The sequence below is a fragment of the Octodon degus genome, unplaced genomic scaffold (genome assembly GCF_000260255.1).
Source record: "Octodon degus isolate 3935 unplaced genomic scaffold, OctDeg1.0 scaffold00007, whole genome shotgun sequence".
In the NCBI taxonomy this organism is placed as follows: Eukaryota; Metazoa; Chordata; class Mammalia; order Rodentia; family Octodontidae; genus Octodon; species Octodon degus.
Genome location: NW_004524583.1, coordinates 31,795,716 through 31,816,832, shown reverse-complemented (window position 1 = coordinate 31,816,832; position 21,117 = coordinate 31,795,716). Strand labels below are relative to the sequence as shown.

Below are 21,117 nucleotides of genomic sequence, written 5' to 3'. Positions count from 1 at the left end.
AAAAGACAGAATTCCACGTCTGCTAACAATATCCTTCGGTAGCAGAGGTGAAGGGAAAGTATTGCAGGAGTGAGGCCAGCTAAGCGAAACTGAAGCCAGCAAACGAGCTCTAAAAGAACTACTCTGAGCAGACAAACAATGCCAAGAGGAGGCTTAGAACATTAAGAATAACAACAACTAAAGTTACCAAAACAGATTATTTTCCTCGCTGTGTTCTTTCACCCCTCTCATTTTTAGGTGCAATGGACTGAACCTAAAGCTTGGCTTATGCTGCACTCCCAGCAATATGCTCGATGGCTGAATGAAAATTCTGAAACTGTCGGACGGGCAACTCTTTTCTTTCTGGTCACAAGATTGTTGCCCAGGCTGGCCCTGAGCTACCTTACTGCCTCAGCCTCCCCAGTACATGGGACTACATTGCATGGTGTCAGACCTGGTTTTCTGATGAGCTTTGTAACACGTGTAGATTTAACACATAAGTCGGCAGTTACATAGAGAGGAGGGTAAGAGCTGTACGCCACGGTAGCACTCTTACATTTCCCTTGAAGGAGTAACATACTAATCCTAAGTAGACTGCGAGTTAAAAATAGATATCCTGAAAAATCCTGCATCTAAAGAAATTGGATTTATAGCTTGCAATATTCAAAAATAGAAATTCCAAGCGCTTACAAAGTTTACCAAACATCTCAAGAAATGGCATCAGTCTCTCCCAGAAAACAGAACAGAAAGGAATACACACTTCCTATCCTATTTTATGAAATCACTGCTATCCTATACTATGGTCTGGATAAAAAATGTCCTCCAAGATCCTTGTGCTGTCATAGACAGGCTTAAAGAAGCTGACTGGATAGTGGGTCCCAGAGGCAGAGGCTGACAGGGAGAGGAGGGCCCCCAGGAGTGGCCTGGAAGGGTGTCTTCTCTCCCAAGATCTGCCCTTCCCTCTTGCTTCCTGGCTGCTGGCCAGTGGGTGGCTTTCCTCCATCCCCCCTTTGCAGGTGCCTCCTCTTGGAGCTGCTCAACTATAGGCTAAAAACCTGAGCCAAAGTAACCCTCTTCTCCTTAGGGTGCAGGTGTTAGGTATTATACTCTGTCCCAGTGATGAGGAAAGCAACCAAGACACCCTGATATCAAAACTATTCAGGGTTCAAACGCCGGTATAGTGCTGCCCCCTCCCCCCGGGATATGCTGAGCCGCAAATGAGACCAGGTGTGGTGGCACTCGCCTGTAATCCCAGAGCTTAGGAAGCTGAAAACAGAAGGATCACTACGAGTCAGGTCTGTGTAGGTAGACCCTGTACTAAATACATTAAAAAAAAAAAAAAAAAAGAACTATTCAAACATGATATGAGAAAATCACATCTGGATCTTGAGTACAATCGCAAAATCCTCCACAAAATGTTTGCAAATTGAACCCAGGAAAGTACAGATGGAATTTATCCTGAGAACCAAGGCTCAGGCACAGTGGTGTGCGCCTATAACCCAGTTCTCTGGGATCCAAATGTGAATCTAGGTGGGCAACTTAGTAAGACCCTGTCTCAAAATGAATAATAAAAATGAGCCTCTAGTTATGAAGGCCCTGGGTTCAATTCCCAGTACCACGACTACAAAAAAATAGAAATAAAAATCAGTTTATTTACAATATAGAGAGAAAAAAAATCCACATAATGATATCAACTGATACCCAAAAAGCACCAGATGAAATTTAACACCTATGAATGCTAAGCCAACATCACATCTGATCAAAGCTTATAAACTTTTCCCCAAGCCAGCACAATACAAGCATGTCTGCTCTCAACAGGCCTCCGCACAGCCCCAGAGGCGGCCGCTCACAGGCCTCCATGGGCAGGCTTTCCCTAGCGCTCTCTGCATGTTTCCCTTTGCTACATGAATTCTCTAAGTAGCAAAAGATATAGGGGTAACCAGAAGACTAGTGACAGGTCTGACTACAGAGTCCAATCCCTCCACCGTAGGCCCAGGTGTCTGCACCCCCCCACTCCTCCTGTCCCAGCCATACCTCCTACGGGGTGTAGATGCTCCTGTGCACGCTGGGCTAGCGCCCTCAAGACCTCTAAGGGCTGCATGGGGATAGATACAAAGCCAATGTGGACAGCAGAGTCCATTTGCAGAGCAGTAACAAGAACTTAGAAAGAAAAAGTGCTGCTTATGAGAACTTGTATGGTAACATCACATAACTCAGTAGTGTCCCAAATTTTCTGATCAAGGAGATTATGGGGCCAAAGAAGAAAGTGATCGATGATGTAGAGCGGGCCTAAGGAGAGTCACATGGAGAGAAAACATTCTCTCAGGCTTTCACAGAGAGCACATTGGACACGCAATGGCCGTGACTCATCCACATGGCTGACACTGACAAAGGATCTACAATCTGAGGTACAGGATCTCAGGATAAATCCTGGAGGGATTTCACTGACCTTATCAGACCCAAAAGCTACAACTCTTGTTGCATAGATCTTGCTTTATCTTGGTCTTAACCATCCAGCAGAAAAGTATAAAAACAAAGTATAAGAAATAAAGCCATGCTGTTATGTTGAGCTATAGGGGACTCAGGTCAACAATTTCTGACACTGCCAGTCAGGCGGAAGACCCAATACTATTATGGACTACTGGACGCTTTTAGAATATTTTGCTGAGTTAACACACCTATAATATTCAAATAATGGAACTAAACAAAAAAGGGGATACAGATGAATGTCCATTTTGTATCTGTGTATTCAAAATGGTTAGGATGGATATATAGTTACATTCTCTTAATGAATAGAGGGATTTGTTCTAATGGTGTTTGTAAATAGGATATCATGTCTGCATCTTGTACAGCAAATAACCACTAGGAAGAATGTATGCAATGTGTTAATTATTGAAACTGTCCTACCAATTTGGTTTGAAACTGTCTCATTGGGGACGAGGGAGATGGCTCAGTGGAAAAAAGTGCTTCCCTGGCAAGCGCAAGGGCCTGAGTTCAATCCCTTGTTCTGCCAAAAAAAACAAACAGCAAAAAAATGTGACCCATCCATTAACAGCCCAGGTTGTATGGTAATAACAATAAGCTTCTCTTCTAGAGAGTTAACAACCTAAGTTTGCAGATGAAAAATTAGAGAAAAAGGAGGGCTTCAATGAAACTGTCTCATTGCTATTTGTTTCTCAATAAAAGTATGGATAAATAAATAAATAAATTTTAAAAAAGAAAGAAAAGAAAAAGTGCTGCTGACACCTAACAAAAACAACTGTCTCCTAACTGCTAGAAGGGCACAAGGTCACAGAGTGCACGAGCACACCCAGCTCGGGGAAAGAAGACAGCACCAGGCAGGGGAACAGCACTCCAGTCCTGTTAGGGTTCTAACTGCATCAGTCGGCTGGAGACTCCTGAAGTGACTGAGAGAGATGCCCATTCTAGCACTATGGAGGACCAATGCTGAAAACTTCCACTCCAGAAAACATTCCAAACAGTAAATATTTTAAATATGCTTTGAAATACATAGTTTGAGGTCTAAAGGTGGAGGGAAATTTTTAGAACACTACCACCATCACCAAAAAAAAGTAGGGAAGCAGGAATCAAGGGGCTTAGGGTGGTACAAAGTTGTCAGGTAGCTTAAGAGTATATGCCAAACTCCATCAAGTATGAATTTTAGGGTTTCGTGTCCATGCAAAGGACAAGTCTGACAGAATCTCCAAAATTACACGCTAGTAAATACACGCTGGAAGTGATCACCACATACCAGAGGAAACAAGTCATTATGGGTAACAGTCTACAGAATTATACTCCTCCCAAAACTTCAGACACTGAAATGACTGAATATAGAACAAAAATAAGTAATATGTAACCAAATAAAAAATTTTTAAATATGACCAAGGCAAGAGACAATACCCAAACATTTAAAAACAACAAAGTATCTCCAGCACCACAAAAACAAAAACCAACAAGGGCCAGACAAATGGCTCAATGGATTAAAGTGTCTGCTTAGAGGCGGCAACCTGGCGCAGCAGTCTCCGCGCCGGGCTATGGAGCACGAGGTCGCCGGTTCGTGCCCCCGTCCCGACTCTTTCTATTTTGGGGCTGGTGAGATGGCTCAGTGGTCTAAAGCACCTACTTAGAACAAGCCTAGCAAAGCACAGGGACCGCGGTTCAATCCCCCAGCACCACATGCCAGCCATCCCGCCTCCTGGTGGGCTGAGCTGGCCACACACACACACACCCTGCTTAGGCAGACACACTGGCCAGGGTTCGATACCTGGCCTGCCATGCCAGCCCTGCCCCCGGGGTGCACTGAGACGGCAAATGAGACTGGGTGTGGAGGCGTGCGCCTGTAATCCCAGCTCTTAGGAGGCTGAACACAGGCGGATCACTATGAGTCTGATTACGTAGTAAGACCTTGTAGACCCTTACTAAAAATACAAAAAAATAAAATAAAATAAAATAAAAACCAACAACAACAAAAAATAACAAACAGGAATTCTAGAAATATTCAATCCCTGGCATGCAGTGCTGGCTCTGCCCTCAGGGCACGCTGAGATGGGCAAATGAGACTGGGCATGGTGGCATGCACCTGTAACCCCAGCGCTTGGGAGGCTGAAAACAGGAGAATCATTACAAGTCCGATCTGTGTCGTAAGACCCTGTAGTCCCTGTACTAAAATCAGTCAATCAATCAATCAATATATATATACATATTCTAAAAACAAAAACAAATATTTGAAGAAAATCACCTGAGATAAAGAGTTCCAAACATTACTCATAAGTTAGAAAACAAAGGAGACAGGAGAGAGGGGAGAATTATTGTTACAAAAGAGGAGAGTTAATATGCCTCATTTCTGTTCTTGAAAAAAGTACATATTTGCATGTACTAGTATTCAAATAAAAATTTTTTAAAAAGCCCATTACGCTGTTAACAGCAGCCCCTGGGGACGGGAGTCACTCCGCCAGGCACAGCTCCCGCGCAGTGAGCAGTGCCCTCCTACCCCACTTATCACTATTACCATTTTTGCAGTGCTGGGGACTGAACCAAAGACCTCACCTCTGCTGGGCAGCATCCTTGCTCTGAGCTACACTGCTAGCCCCGCTGTATGTGCCTCTGTGATAGCTGAAAGGGAGAAGGTAAAGTGTAGAACAGTGACAGTGAACCTTTTAGAGCTTTCAATGATACAAACAGCCTGCAGGAGAACAGGGACCACAGGTGCACCCCTGCTGGCTTACAAGATCACCTAAGTATCAAGCTAGAGAAGACCAGCATCAGAAAAGCTAGACATGAAAAACAAAAGTAACTGATAATCATGGGTAATAATGATGGATATGACAGACGGCAATGACTACAAAATGAACAGCACAGAGGCCCTGGCGAGTAGACCTACGAATGATAAAGGGACAGCACAAAACATAATTACTTCAAGTTATATGCGAGCAGGTACCCGAGTGCCACTGATAGAAAGGAAAAAAAAATCAACTAGCCTGATAAGCAGAGACTTCTAGACTAAAAGCTGTGTGTGAGGGTATAAACTTAAGCCACAAGGTTATATACACTCTTCCAAAAGGCAATGAGAGAAACAAACAGTCCGGCGCCAGAGACTCAGGACTGGTAGGTTTTAGGAAGAACCCTGAAGAGGACTTAGGAAGGAACAAAGGCAGAAGAAGCAATGCCAAGTTGGGAGGCCAATGGCACAGGCCAACAGCACGCAGCCAACGGCAGTACGGTGCAGAAGGCCAGCAGATACAACCACAGGTGACACCGGCCACCACACAGCTAGTGGCTTCTATGCAGCTGGAGGCACCGAGAACTGCAGCTGACACTGTGTGCTGGGCCAGGCCCGACTCTGGACTTCTAATCCACATGACTGTGGGACACTACCCAGTTCCCCACCTGGAAATGGACAGCAGCAGGCTGCTTGGCGGCACTGCTGCGAGGATGTTGAGAGGACGGCATACAGAAGGCCAAAAGGGTGTGCACGGTCTAGGGTGCCGTCCTCTATGGGGAAAGCCCATTCACATTTAAAATCAGAGAGGAGGGAGTTTAGGATTAGTGCTTGCATTTGACATAAGCAAATACATAAAAATTAAAATTATTTCTAATATTCTCAGGGAAAAGAACTTAGGCAATCTTAAGTTTAGAATTCCATCAATCTAATGACACAGGTATTTTGAAAAAGAACAGTGGAGGGGCTGGTGAGATGGCTCAGTGGTTTAAAGCACCTACTTAGAACAAGCTTAGCAAAGCCCAGGGACCGCAGTTCAATCCCCCAGCACCACATGCCAGCCATCCCGCCTCCTGGTGGGCTGAGCTGGCCACACACACACACACACACACACACACACACACACACAAATAAATAAATAAATTAAAAAAAAAAAAAGAACAGTGGAACATCTGGGAGTTCACTCTAGATTACAAGAAAAAGAAGGAAGCAGAAATTCGGCCCTTAATAAAATCTGAAAAAGAACAAAACAGCACACCATTCCCATAAAAGTCAAAAAGTGACTCTGACAGAGAGAACTGGAGCCAGCGGGTAAACACTCGCAGATACTGGTAAGATACGGCTGGTGATAAGGATAAAGACAGCCAGGGGCGAGCATATCAAAGCCAAGCGAGCCCTGAAATCACCTGCCCTCTGGCCTGAGTGCCGAGGCCCTGTTATCACACAGTCTTTCATCTTCTCTCCATATAATAACAGCAGCCCACAGACAGCCCCTCAGGGTAACTATTCTACCCACTCACGGGCTCCACAGGTTAACAAACGGTGTCATTTTAGAGTTTGTGAGAATGGAGAAAATATTCCATCTTAACTAGTAATCAACTACATGCAAGTTAAGACATTTTTCCTGCCTATAAAAATTAACACCACTTAAAACTTGCCAGGCGTGGTGGTGCATGTCTGTAATTCCAACATGTGGGGAGGCAGAGGCAGTAGGCTCACTATGAGTTTGATGCCAGTCTAAACCACATAGCAAGACCCAGTCTCAAAAAACAAAACAAGGGCTGGCCAGGTAGCTCAACACACTAAAGCGCCTGCTTAGGCAGAGCACAGTGGCTGGGGTTCAATCATTCCCTGCGTGCATGCGCTGAGACATTGATTGAGACTGGGCGTGGTAGCACGCACGTGTAATCCCAGCACTTGGGAGGTTGAAAACAGGAGCATCAGTACGAGTTCGATCTGCATAGTGAGACCCTGTACTAAATACAAAAAATGAAACAAAAAAACCCCTCAATGTTGTGAAGTTGGGGTAAGAGAGACATTCTCACTTATTACAGGTGTTACACACAAATTGATATAACCCTTTTAAACAAGAAAGTTTGCATAATGACAGGGTAAAAATGCAGATTTAATTTGCTCCAGAAATTTCATGTTTAGGATTTTACCCTAAGGAAAAGATCATAAAAGTTCTATGCATAAAGAAGTTTTTTATAATAATGAATAACCAGAAACAAACTGGTTTTCCAATATCAGAGAAATAAGACATAATTACAACATATACTCTTTGAGTCAAACATTATGTAGCCACAGAAATATTTTCTAAGAATTTATAACACAGAAAAAATGCTTATGCCAAAGTAAAAGCTGAGAAACAACACATACTAATTTTATGTTTTAATCAAGTTTTTAAAATATACTAGAACGCTACTTTGAAGGACACAGAGTAGACTCTAACATTTGGGAAGTTAACGTAACTCCTAGTACTTGAGAATGATTGTAGAGGCTTACGATTTATAATAATTCGCAAGTTCCTGGAGCTTGAGTCTGAAACAGGTGCCAGGTGGCTACGATTCAGGAGTGAGTCACTTGGCGAGTGACACAAGGGGAAGAGTGGGTGACATCTGGTGTCTGGGCCCGTGTCTTTCTGCATGGCCTCCCTGGCCCCTTTCCCAAGGAAGGAAGCAGGGCCACAGAGAGGAGACCTATGCACGTGGACAGTGACAGTTGAGGACACGGCCAGTTGCTGATGTGCTTTAACATCAGCAGCTGAAGACAGCTTGTTGTTCTGCCCTCAAATGTGAGAATCTCAATTTTAAAATATTTTACTGGAGGAGGTAGGTGTGGGGAGATGGCTCAGCGACATAAACGCCAGCCTGATAAGCGCAAGTTCCCAAGTTCGATCCACAGTGCCACCAAAAAAAGGGGGGGGGGATTATATCCTATGGCACTATTTGTGAATGAGAGCATATTTAATAATTTTAGAGTATATATTCCAGAAAATCTTAAGTACCCATAAAAATGTGTTTTCCATTTATGCCTTTTTATGTCTTTAAAATATTCCACAATTACAGGGACGATAACAACACATTATGTCTGGAATATACGACCTTTTCTCTTTACTAGCCAAGTAAGGCACGTGACAGGGAAACCCAGGCATGCATCACCATGCTGAGCAGAGCAGGCAGAAGGCCTGGCTGAGGCGCAGGCTCACCTTGTAGCACCGGTATTTGTACAGAACCACCAGCAGGATGGTCATGACCACGATGACGCTGATCATGATGGCGGCGTTCAGCACGGAGTGCAGGGCTCTCTGGCCCACGGTCTCTGTGTCCTCTGTGAACGGGGTATAGATTCTGAAAGGAAGCAAGACGTAAGCCCGGCCGGGTAAGTGTTAATGGATACTCCAAGTGGCATCCTCTCCAACACCATAATTTTGTTTTATTTTATTAAACTGACCCAGTTACTTTTTCCCATCTTATCACTATGGCTAAAAAAATTTTAACTAAGAAAAATAGACTAAGGGCTGGGGAGATGGCTCAGTGGAATAAGTGCTTCCCTGGCAAGCATAAGGGCCTGAGTTCAATCCCTGGTTCTGCCACAAAAAAAAAAAAAAAAAAAAAAAGATCTACAAGAAAAATAGACTAAAATGCTTCAAAATGAAAAGAAACATCAGAGACAGGGAGATGAGCTCACGTGTGAACCAGGCACTGGCTCCATCTAGCGGATGCTTTAACTGAAGTAATTACCTCACCAAAAGTTCTCCTCAGTGATCTGCTAAATAACAAGATTTTGTTGCATAAACTATCTTGGCTGACTAGTGGTTTCCACTACAGAGGAAGATAATACGGTTTCCAATTATTGTCTTTCATCCGTAGAGTGCTCGTGATGCCAGTCATCTTGACAGCAATCCCCCCTTTGGTTCTCACATTAAAACACCTTCATCTTTTGGAGACAGGGTCTCCCCATGCAGCTCAGGCTGCCCTTGAGCTCACTTTGTAACCCTGCTCTTGAACTTGCAACGATCCTCCCGCCTGAGCCTCCCACGTGCTGGGATTACAGTGTGTCATGCATCACCATGCTGAGCAAAATACTTTTATTCTAAATGCTGGTCTCAGCCAAAAGGCTGTATACCTAAGTATGCCGAGATTAAGGGTGGCCCAGCAGACATGCCGCCTAAGGACTCGCCAGAAAAAAGTCCATTCTATTGCAGAGATGGCCTCTACCCTTTTCCTTCCCTGCTGTGTGGATGAAGGTGGGCTCCAGTGTGGACCCTGAAGGGTCAAGGAAGAAGGAAGAGCTGAGTCCTTGATGACCACAAAGCTGACCGCACAAGCATGGGCGGTCTGGCTCCTCCCCGCTCGGTGGGAAGAGAAAAACAGTCCCTGCTGAAAGCAGCTGTTCTGATGCTCTGTAACAGGCTCGGTCGGGAGACTGTCTATGAAGGGCCAGAAGGTAAGTATGTTAAGCCTCGTGGGTTCCAGCCCCTCTACAACCATTCAGCTCTGCCACTGTAGCATAGAAGCAGCAAGCAGCCAAGGACAGAATATAAATGCGTGGATGTGGTTGTGGATCCAGTGACCTTATTCACAACAGGAGGTGGGCAGAGAAGTCCTGGGGGCACAGCTTGCCACACCGCATTCTGTGACAGCCCAGCCTCACCCTTACTTAGGCAGCTACCGTTTCCACCCCTTACCCTTCCCTCATGTCTTAGCCCAGGCTTCGCTTGCAGAACACCATCAAGTATTCTGGACACTTTCCAATTTCATCTTCTAAATCTCACTTAAAATTCTTAAGTACCTTCCCCAGCCTTTCAGTAGAAGAGGAAATTACATGTTCAATAATGTAAATAAATGTACTTGCAAGCTGTGACAATTGAGCCCCCAGGCACTGGGGGTCACAGCTGAAACAGGCTCGCCCTGAGTGTAAGGCCAGCCTAGGCTACATAAGCAAGTTCAGTGCCAGCCTGCACTACATAGTGAGACCCCTCTCAAAAAACAAAACAAATAAAAACAGCTCTAGAAGAATTAAGATGAGTGTGATCATTCTGTACTGCTAGCATATATTAATAAAAAACAGAAACTGAAAAAAACAAAAACAGGGCTGGGAAGATAGCTTGGCGGCTTAAGCACCCGCCTAGCCAAGCGCAAGGACCTGGGTTCAATTCTTGGTACCGCATGCCATGCCAAGCCCTGGAACACTAGGCATGCTGCGTCGACCCCCAAGCCAGGCCTGCTGGTGCATGCTTGTAATCCCAGCAGTGGGGAGGCTGACACAGGAGGATCACAATGAGTTGGAACTGCATAGTGAGACGCTGTATCAATAAAATAAAGTTTTAATAAAATTTATGAAAAACAAAAATAAAACCTAAAGAAAATTTAAGAACTTAAAAAAAGACAGTGTCTTAGCGATGCATCCCGAGAAACCTTTAGACATGTGCAGGTCACTTTCCAGGTCCATCAACTGGGGCCCTTGGGACTCTCCCAGCCCTCAGGTTCACCCTCAGGCAGTGATGTCAAGTGCTTCATGGACCAAGCGGGGGTAATCAAAACCTCCTGGAAATCTGGGTCTCATGGACAACACACCAGGGTGCGTCCAGCCTACAACTGTACTGCTGAGATCCTGGGCGCTGTTCTGTTTCCTGTCTTTTCTAAAACCTGTTTTTTTTCCGCTTTACTTTGATTTTGTTATTAACACAGCATCGGGAGGGGGGTGATGAGACCCTAAAGCCCTGATGAGGGTAAAAATCATTCTAACTTGCTCAATTCCAAATAAATTCTGTTCCAGCCAAGGCCACCTCCAAGCAACAATTCTATAGCACTCATGCTATCACTGAAAGGAAGTGACAGCCCGCTCCACTGCTCCGGCCAGCAGAGCGGACGGCCTCCCTCGTGCTCCTCAATGCAGAGGCCGCACGGTGGCAGTGAAATGCAGGGAAGGAGAAGCCCACCCCGTGAGAACCGCACGCTCGTACATACAGCTGCCCGTCCTTCCGCGTATAGAAGCTGACTGACTTGATGGTAGCGACGACTACCACCATGCAGAGGGTCACAGGCACAAACAGCATGATGACGTGCTTGGCGCCGTATTTCAAAGTCAGCTCCTCATCTTCTTCCTCATCCTGCTCCACCACCTGCCGGGCGCCGCCCTGGGCTCGGCCATTAGAAACCGGCTCTGGGTTGCCCGGCCTCCGCCTGTCGCTGTGTTCCTGCCGGTCCCGAGCGTCATTCTAAAAGCATGACAGAAACTTGTCAGTAAATCAGACTCAACAACCACAGTATTCCACACCAAAAGCAGAAGATGCAATGGGGAGACCCAGGACAAATGAAAGACTGGAGTTGTAAAACTGGGGCACGAGAGAGCCGACCTGCAGGGGGCACCATGCAGCTCAGCAGGCAACTTTACCGCTCTCCCCAGGTGCAGGTTCCATTGCTTACGGGGGGCCTGGCTTACCCCATTTCCTCGGGTCACCTCCCCAGAGACAACTGTAACATCCCTGCAGGTCTGGCTGCTATAGGACACCTCTGTATCTGCCATAGCCGCAAGGCAGAGTGATCTCACCCTGTAGATTCACTAAATGCTTCTATCTGCAGTTTTACACCAGTTATGCCCACAACAAATATAACTTCTTAATAATAAGACCTTAAAACTTGTGTAGTAAGCTAAGCGTGGTGGCACACCCCTGTGATTCCAGCACTCAGGAGGCTGAGGCAGGAGAATCGATCATTCCAAGCTCCAGACCAGCCTGGGCTACAGAGTGAGCCCAAGGCCAGCCTGAGCTGCATAGCGAGACCCTGTCTCAAAAAGACAAAAATAGGGCCAGGGAGATGGATCAGTGGAATAAGTGCTTGTTTGGCAAGCGCAAGGGCCTGCCTGAGTTCAATCCCTGGTTCCGCAAAAAAATAAAAAAATAAAAAAATAAAAAAAAAGACAAAAATAAACAATCCCATGTTCAAGGGTTCTCTCTGCGAATTTCTCATAGTTGCACATAAAGCTACAGTTCCCTTTTAAAGCTAGCTGACCAAAGTGTAGGGAGCAATGCCTGGGTAAGCAACCCCGGTGGCCCGTGCACCCAGCCCCACGCTGCAGAGCACGCCGCTACTCGACTACACACTCACGTCTTAACTCCTAAGGGCAGGGCGAATGCCAAGAGCACCAACAAATGATCAGCCATAGAAATAACAGAAGAGGGAAAAAACAGGCTCGCCCGTCACAAACAGGCACACGGGAAGGGACAGGCGACAGCAGCTCACTGAGGCGCTGCGGGACGAGCAGGGGAGCAGGGCTGGGGAGCTCTGGCTTGGCCACTGTTTGCTGCAGACGCACCTGCACTGCACGCCCAGGAAACGTGCCCTGCTTTCAAGTGCCCACGACTACCCACACCTCCCAGGAGAGCAGACGCCACTGCGAGCTTGTGCCCAGACTTGCCTCCAGGAGGCTCCACTTCCCTGGGGACTGAACCCAGGCCCTGTGTACCAACTGCAACCCAGCCATTTCTATTTTTTTTTTTTTTTTTTTTTAAAGATTTCATTCAGTTGCTAAACTGCCCATGCTGGGCTCAAACTTGGAATCCTCATGCCTCCGCCTCCGAGTGCTGGGACTATAGACACACACCAGCACACTGGCGCACAAGCTTGTCTTCACTTTTTTCCCCTCTCCACTTTCTCCTAGTGCAGACTGGCTGTGCAAATCAATGGGTTTCATTCTGGCCTGTGCGCACATGCACAGAACACCCTAATCACCTCCCCTCCAGGTCCTTGACCTTTCCCTTAGCTGCAGCTTGTGGGACAACAGGGGCCTCTTCCGATTCAGTGTGGGAGGGTTTCTCTTGATTCATTTTTTTTTTTTTTTTTTTTTTGCAGGACCAGGGATTGAACTCAGGCCCTTGCGCTTGCCAGGGAAGCCCTTATTCTCCTGAGCCATCTCCCTGGCCCCTCATTTTCTTTCTTTCTTCTTTTTCTTTTTCTTATTTTTTTTTAGATGTATTTGGTACAGGCTCTACAGGGTGCTCAGGGTCTCACTATGTAGATCGGACTCATAGTGATCCTCCTGTTTTCAGCCTCCCAAGTCTGGGATTATAAACTCGAGTCACTACACACAGTCTGAATCACCATCTCAGCGGCCCTGGGGGGCAGAGCTGGCACAGCACACCGGGGATCGAACCTGGCCGCTGTGCTCGGCCTAAGCAGGTGCTGTAGTCTGCTGAGCTATCTGGCTGGCCCTTCTTGCTTCATTTTCACATTCCACAAGCAGTCCTCTAGGACATCATGAAATTCCACGACATCTCAGATATTCTGCTATGGCAATGCTGAAACTGTTAAGATCTACACTCTGCCCTGTAAAAGTTCGCAATTTAGTTTTAGAAACAGGTTGTAAAGCTTTGCCATGCCAAGGACCTTAGATTCATCCTACAGGAAACAGAATGCCATAAAGACTGTCATGGTTAGTCACAGGAAGCGACACAATCATAGATTATATTTCTTTTTTAAGAAATATGAGTGCTGGACTAAGGAGATGGCTCAGCACTCTAAGCACCTGGCTGGCAAGTGCAAGGACCAGGGTTCGATCCCTTGTACCACATGCCTGTGCTGGCCACTGAGACTGGGAGTGGTGCTGCACACCTGTAATCCCAGCAGTGGGGAGGCTGAGACAGGAGGATCACGACGAGTCTGAGCTGCGTAGTGGGACCCTGCACCAAATAAATAAATAAGATTAAAAAAAGAAAAAAAGAAGGGCTGTCCAAATAGCTCTGCAGATTAAAGTGCTTGCAAGCAGGTGCAGGGGCTGGGGCTTCGATCCCCAAGCCTGCATGCCGGCTCCGCCCCTGGGGTGCACTGAGACAGCAACTGAGACTGGGCATGGTGGCACGCACCTATAATCCCAGCTCTTGGGGGGCCTGCCCATTAGCTTAGTTGTTTAAGTGCCTGCTTAAATGAAGCAGTCAGTCTCTGGGAGCGGTGGTTCGATTCCCAGATACTCAAGGCAACCCAGACCAGCGCTGGAGGCAATCTGGAGCCACCAAAAAAAACCCATCCCAGCTCTTGGGAGGCTGTAAACAGGTAGATCGTTATGAATCTGATCTAGTAGTGAGACCTTGAATACCCTGTAGACCCTTTGCTAAAATATAAAAAAGAAAGAAAGAAAATTATTTCACAAGTTGAACTGGCAGGATACAGTTACAAACTACATGTGACAGGCAAGAGAGTCAAGAGCAACTCCTGAGGTTTCTAGCTGTACAGGACAAGCAGGTGGTGACCACGGTGACAGATAAGCAGGCTGACAAGAGAAACACTTAGAGACAAGCGAATCTGAAGTACCTGCAGCAAGGCAGGGAGCCCGAAGGCAGCTGGTGCCAGGAACATCAGGGTCAAAAACTAAGTTGCAGCAAGGTGCTTGTCTCTCCAGTCACACATAAATGAGGATCAGAACAGAGACAGACAACAGGATCCTGCGACTTGTTAATCATGAATATACACAGCTATGGAGGTGAGACAGAGGCCAGGGCCGGGCGGGAGTGCCGTCTCCTGAACTCCGGCAGACTGCCACCGAGAGGACCACATTCTCCCTACTCCCCTCTTGCTCCAGCTGCCACACGATCTCAGAAGCCAGGTGCAGCCCCGAAGCCACAGAAGTCGATGATGAAAAATTAACCTCTTGCAGCATTACAGCAAGAGAGGACAACGAACTCCGGCCCCTTAAACTGTTACTCAATAAAAGCACGATTTGAGCCAGACATGGCATGACACGCCTGCAATCTTGGCACTTGGCCAGCTGAGGCTGAAGGACTGTCACGAGTTCAAGACCAGCCTGGGCTACACAGTGAGGTTCTGTCTCAAAACAAGCAACACAACAAAAATATGATCTGAGTTTTCTTCAGAGACAATCAGGGATTTAAATGCTGCTGAAAACAGTAACTGCTCATCTAGGCCTACAGATGCCCCATGGGTAAGAAACTGACAAAGCTCAGAGTCTGTTTTCATTCCATCTCCTTTACTTTTTAATTTAATTTAATTTTATTTTTTTCAAACCAAATTGGTAGGACAGTTTCAATAATTAACACATTGCATACATTCTTCCTAGTGGTTAATTGCTGTACAATCCTTCATTACCTTAAACTCTGGGTCAGACCCCTACTTAGCATAGAGGGATATTAGTCACTTAGGGAGTGTCTCTCTAAAAACTCTATAAACCAAGTTTATTAATTCTACATTGATCTAAGTTACCTCATCCCTTTCCCGACTGAGGACACTGAGATGAGAGACCTGCGGCACTGCCCTGGCACAGACACCTGGGAGCGCCCGTCGTTGCCCTCACTCCCCAGCTGCCCTGGATTCCAGCAGGGCCTCTGGGAAGCTAACACGGCCCCGCCTCAGGAGCGGCCACCATCTCACAAAAACTGCACGGCCTCCTTAATAACGAGGGCCTCTGTAGGCCACGCTGGAGAACCAGAACCACAACACAGATAACCATCAGCCAGAGCCTCGTCAGAGCCGGCCCCACCAGCACTCCTCCCTGAGCTGAAGCTCCTGCCCGTTTTCTCTTCCCAGTTAAAGCTTCCACCTGCAAACCTGTGCTGCTGCCTGTTGTACTTCCCATCATCTCTGAAGCAAAAGCTCATACCAGTCAGTGACAGAAGAAAAAGTAACACAGGGAAGTGACCAGGTAGAGACGTGAGGATAAACCCCGAGCCCCGGAGCGTAAGCGGCATGGGGTGGGGAAAGCAGCAAAGGAAGTCTGGAGAGCAGGGAGAGGGCTGAAGCGCAGGAGCTACGTGACACAGAAATCAAACAGGAGCTCAGTGCCGAGAGACACTGCCCACGGGCGGGCAGGACGAGTGAGCGCTGCGAAGACACTGGATTAGCAGGATTAGCAGAGGAGTGCACAGCCAAGACAGCATAAATTTGGACCAGTGGGAAAGGAATGGAAGTTGAGGTAGTGAAAGCAATCATTGCCTTCCCTCCCCCAGAACAGCCTGAAAAGAAAGAGACTCGACCTTGAAGCAGTTATTTTACACGTGGTTTCAACCACAGGCTGAGAAGAAATGGGAGCTGTGTTGGAGCCGTGAGAGCTGCAGCACGCTTGTCGGGTCCAAGCCTGGGGTGAGCAGAAGTGACCACACGCCCGCGAGACCACGGTGAGTCCTGGATCTGGGCGGCGGATAAACACGAACCAAGAGGGCAGCTGGCCTCACTGAGGCACCCGAGCCCTCTTCCTCCTCCTGACGATTAGGAACAACGCTCAGAACTCACAGAAATGTTTTCAGGATCCCACAGCCTCTGAAGCAGGCAAGGAAAGCATGCCAGCACCCAGGCTCTGGAGATCACACACTGCCAAGAAGCTACTGGGGTGAACTCAAGTCCTCAGAATGGCTGTGCAGGGGCCGCGGAGACGGCTCAGCAGAATAGTGCTTCCCTGGCAAGCCCAAGGGCTTGAGTTCAGAACCCGGTTCCGCAAAAAAAAAAAAAAAAAAAAAAGATGGCTGTGCAGAAACCAGGCTGGCGCGAGGGTGAGGAGGGACAGGGACACTCCGACAAGGCTGAGGAGTGAGCGAGTTGAGAAAACCCACGTGTCTGTCTCCCGCAGCAGCCATCAGCTAAAATGGGACCACCTGTGATCCGTGTTCAGCAATACAATTCTGACCAGCTTTGTGGGTCAGCATTTGCTGTAAATTAAAATACAATTCACAAAGGCAATCTTTACACAACATCTGATGATTTACAAAGCACCACCAATTTACCTCACTTATTCACAAAAACAACTTGTCCCAAATCTCCCAAGGAGAAAGAAGTAGGGAGAAGAATCAAACGCCACTCTCCTGCTGCACAGCCTGTGTTCCTCCTGCCAGATTTGGTGGATCTTGCCTGGAATCCCAGCATTTGGAGGCTGAGGCAGGAGGACTGCTGTGAGCTCAGGGCCAGGCTGAACTACAAAGGAGACCATGTCTCAAACAAACACTCCTGGGCTCTTCCTGGGAGCACAGCCTTCCGTCAGGCTATGTGAAGAGAAGAACTAGGAAGCCTGTCAGGAGAGACCACGCCGGGCTCGCTCACAGGACTGGATGTTCTGGTTTAGGAAGAAGAGCAGCTAACCACACCCTGCTCAGAGCACAGGCTACAAACAGTCTACCGGACGATGTCTACCTTCACGCTAGCACACGCCCCTCCTCCCTCCCTTCCCCACGCGTCCCTTTACACCCTATAGTACTGGACTTCAGATGCTTTTTTTTTTTTTTTTTTTGTACCAGGAATCAAACTCTCAGAACCCTGTGCTTGCCAGGCAGGTGTATTTTTTAAACTATGCTTTACTGGGCTGGAGAGATGGCTCAGTAGTCTAAAGCACCTACTTGAATCAAGCTTGGCGAAGCACAGGGACCACGGTTCGATCCCCAGCACCACATGCCAGCCAGCCCCGCCCCCTGGTGGGCTGAGCTGGCCACACACACACACAATAAATAAATGTAATAAATAAAAATAAATAAATATTAAAAAAATAAAATAAACTATGCTTTACTTTTCTAAAAGTACAATTTATTTAAAAGGCAAAACTCCTGGTTCTTGAAGTACAAAAGCATAAACAGGTATACGGCAAGGTCTGCTTACCTACCACTTTTCCTACTCCCCATTACTTTTGAGATTTCTTTCACAGTTGTGTTATGCATATGCAGGCAAATATAAATACACAGCCCCTAGACTGGCAAGATAGCTCAGTGGACTAAATGCCTGCTTTGGCAAGCTCAGGGACCACGGTTCGATCCCTGGTCTTGAATGCCACCCAGGCCCAGGCCCCATTCTGCCCCCGTCCCTGGGGCATGCAGAGGGCAACTGAGTCTGGGCATGGTGGCACATGCCTGTAATCCCAGCACTGGGGAGGCTGAAAACAGGAAGATCACTATGAGGCCAAGCTGCATAGTGAGACCCTGTACCAAATACATAAATGAAAAAATAAATAATCGGTCCCTTTTCACACAAATGCTAGGAAATGCATATGCCATGCTCTGCTTTCTTAACTAATTAAGAAAACCATGTAATTTAGTGGTTTTAAAATTATATCAGAGGGCTGGGGAAGTAGCTCAAGGGCATAAGCACCTGTGTGGCAAGAACAAGGTCCTGAGTTTGATCCCTGGTACAAAATAAATAAATAAACATACAGGGAGCCACTGGGATGTGGCTCGGGGCAGAGCTCTCACCCTGCAGGCCCAAGTTTCTGAGTTTGATCCTAGTACCACAGAAAGAAATATATATATGCTACCAGGGACCAAACTTGGGACCTTGTACTTGCCAGGCAAGCACTTACTCCACTGAGCTATCTCCCCAGCCCCATGTATGTGTATACATTATGCATTATATATTATACGTATATATGTGTATATATATATATATATATACATACACACATATATATATATATATACACCTACACACTCAGTACATAAGGACGTTCTCATTTTTCTTGGACCAGAGTCTTGCTACACCAAGTTGCCCAAGCTGGTTCTGAGCTTGTGATCCTCCTGCTTCAGCCTCCCAGCAGCAGAGACTACTGGTGTGCACTACATCACCTCGCCCTTCATTCGTCTCTTCTTTGTCATGCATGAACCCAGCATACGAATGCAGCATAATTTGGTCAATTCCCTAGTGATGGACATTTAACTAGCCTCTAATTTTTGCCGTATAAACACTGCTATGATGTATGTCCGTAGAGGCAAGTCGGCCTGTGTGGGAATATGTATCAGTAGTGGAAGTTCTCTGAAGCGTAACTGCTAGGTTAAAGTCCACTTGCATTTCAAATTCTGAAATATACTGCAAAACTGCTGTCCTTGTGGAGGGCAGCATCCTGGGCTACAAAGAGAGTTTGAGGACAGACTAAATGGCACAGTAAGACCCTGTCTCAAAGGCACTAGGGTGCAATTTAGCGTGAAAGCCCTGGGTTCAGCTCCCAGTCGCAAACTGAGAGCCTCCTCCTCCCCGTGTGCCTGCAACTCCAGCTGCTCGGGAGGCCAGGATGCAGACAGCAAAGCAAAACCAACACCCACAAGAAAAAGGGAGACTCCTGCCACACACCACAACACGGGTGGCCTCCAGGAAAGTATGCCAAATGAAATCAATAAAATGCGCACACACACACGCAGCCAGGAGGCCATGTGTGTGCAAAATTTACTGCTGTCATGGAAAAGCAGATCAGCGAATCAGAGAAAGAGGAAAACAGTTGTTCAATAAGGAGTTTCAGTTTTGCAAGACTAAAGAATTATAGAGCTCTGGCTCACACAATACGAGTACAGTGAGCCACACCGTACTGTACTTTGAAAATGGTGAAGACGATAAACTTGAAGGTCTTGTTCCCCTGACAGGGTCTTGCTACGCAGCCCAGGCTGGCCTCAAGCGCACCACGCTTCTGCCTCAGCCTCCGAGCAGCTGGGATGCTAGGCACCCAGGAGCTGCCACACCCAGCAGAGCTTTAAACTCTGTTATATACCACAATTAAAAATATTTTTGTTCATGGCTTGAAAGACCCAAAATTACTAGAATACTAATTCTATCAAGATGCTCCCAACCTGTCAATTCAGTGAAATATCAATTAAAGTTCTCACAGGGTTTTTTTTAATAGAAATGTCTGTAAAATTCATAGGGAAATACCAAGAACCTAGAAGGTTAAAAGCAACTGTGAACAAGAAGGAAGCGGGCAAACACCGCTCAGCCTCAGACTTAGTGGACAGTCAGTCATCGCCCGCATGTGCACCAGCAGAGAGGAGAGGCCAAGGGCAGAATGGAGGGCCCGCGAGCACCCCAGACAACGGGGGATGGCTGACTGTGCCAAAGGGGCAAAGGCACTCCACAGAAGACAACAGTCTTAAAAAACAACAACTAGTGCTTAAACAAAGATTTAAATTCAGAGAATCGAATTCTGACCTATACCTTGTACCATACACTGCACGCAAATCAACTTCAAAAGGGTCACAGACCTAGAGGCAATGTTTTGTTCGTTTTATCAGATTAGTTCTTGTAATGTGGCCTAGGCTAAGCTTGAATGCCTACATTCAAGTGATTCTCCGGCCTCAGCCTCCCAGATACTTTGGACTACGGTGCTGAGCCACAGATCTAAGTGCATATAACACGTTATAAAACCATAAAGCATTCATAAGGAAATGTAGAAAACTCTTTTGAGTACCTGGGTTAGGCTAAGATGTCCTAGATAATGATACCAAAAGTATAATTCTCAAAAGAACAAACTGATAAAAAGTACTTCACTGATACTTTAACCTTCTCTATAAAAAACCCCAGAAAAACCAAAAAACCACTATTAATAAAAGACAGGACAGGAGCCAGGGAGACAGCTCAGGAGCACAAGTGTCTGCCTGGCAAGCACAAGGGCCTGGGTTCAATCCCCGGTGGGTGGGTGGGTAGGGGTACAAGGACTGGAGAAGATATGTGTAAAGCTCATATATTTTTCAGATGACTTGTCTCCAGAATATAATGAGCTCAATTCAATAATAAAACAATTTTAAGTCAGGCAAGTGATTTGAACAGATGCTTTACCAGAAAAACATCAGAAGATATCAAATGAACTAGGTATGGTGCTAACACGCCCGTACTAGGAGGCTGAAAAGGGAGAACTGCAAGACTGAGGCCAGCCTGGGTGACTTAGCAATTTAGTGAGACTCTGCCTCAAAAACAACAACAAAAATGCTGGCGATGTACCTCAGCATAAGGATCCTGGGTTCAATTCCCAGGACGAGGGGAAAGAGCTATTAGAAATGCACATGAAGGGGCTGGAGAGATGGCTCAGTGGTCTAAAGCACCTACTTGAAACAAGCTTGGCGAAGCACAGGGACCTCGGTTCGATCCCCCAGCACCACATGCCAGCCAGCCCCGCCCCCTGGTGGGCTGAGCTGGCCACACACACACAGACACAATAAATAAATGTAATAAATA

At 46.7% G+C, this 21,117-nt stretch overlaps 1 protein-coding gene across 4 annotated transcripts in view; it reads right to left on the bottom strand.

Annotated features, from left to right (window-relative positions):
- The window catches only part of Psen1 (presenilin 1), an 80,436-nt gene that overhangs the window by 34,160 nt on the left and 25,159 nt on the right, over window positions 1–21,117 (bottom strand). For all 4 annotated transcript variants that reach the window (XM_023703377.1, XM_023703375.1, XM_004624844.2 and 1 more), the window contains 2 exons: window positions 11,170–11,420; window positions 8,406–8,547 (listed from right to left, as the gene is read on the bottom strand). In XM_023703377.1, the coding sequence (XP_023559145.1) occupies window positions 8,406–8,547; window positions 11,170–11,420 (393 nt within the window). The remainder of the gene's footprint in view (window positions 1–8,405; window positions 8,548–11,169; window positions 11,421–21,117) is intronic.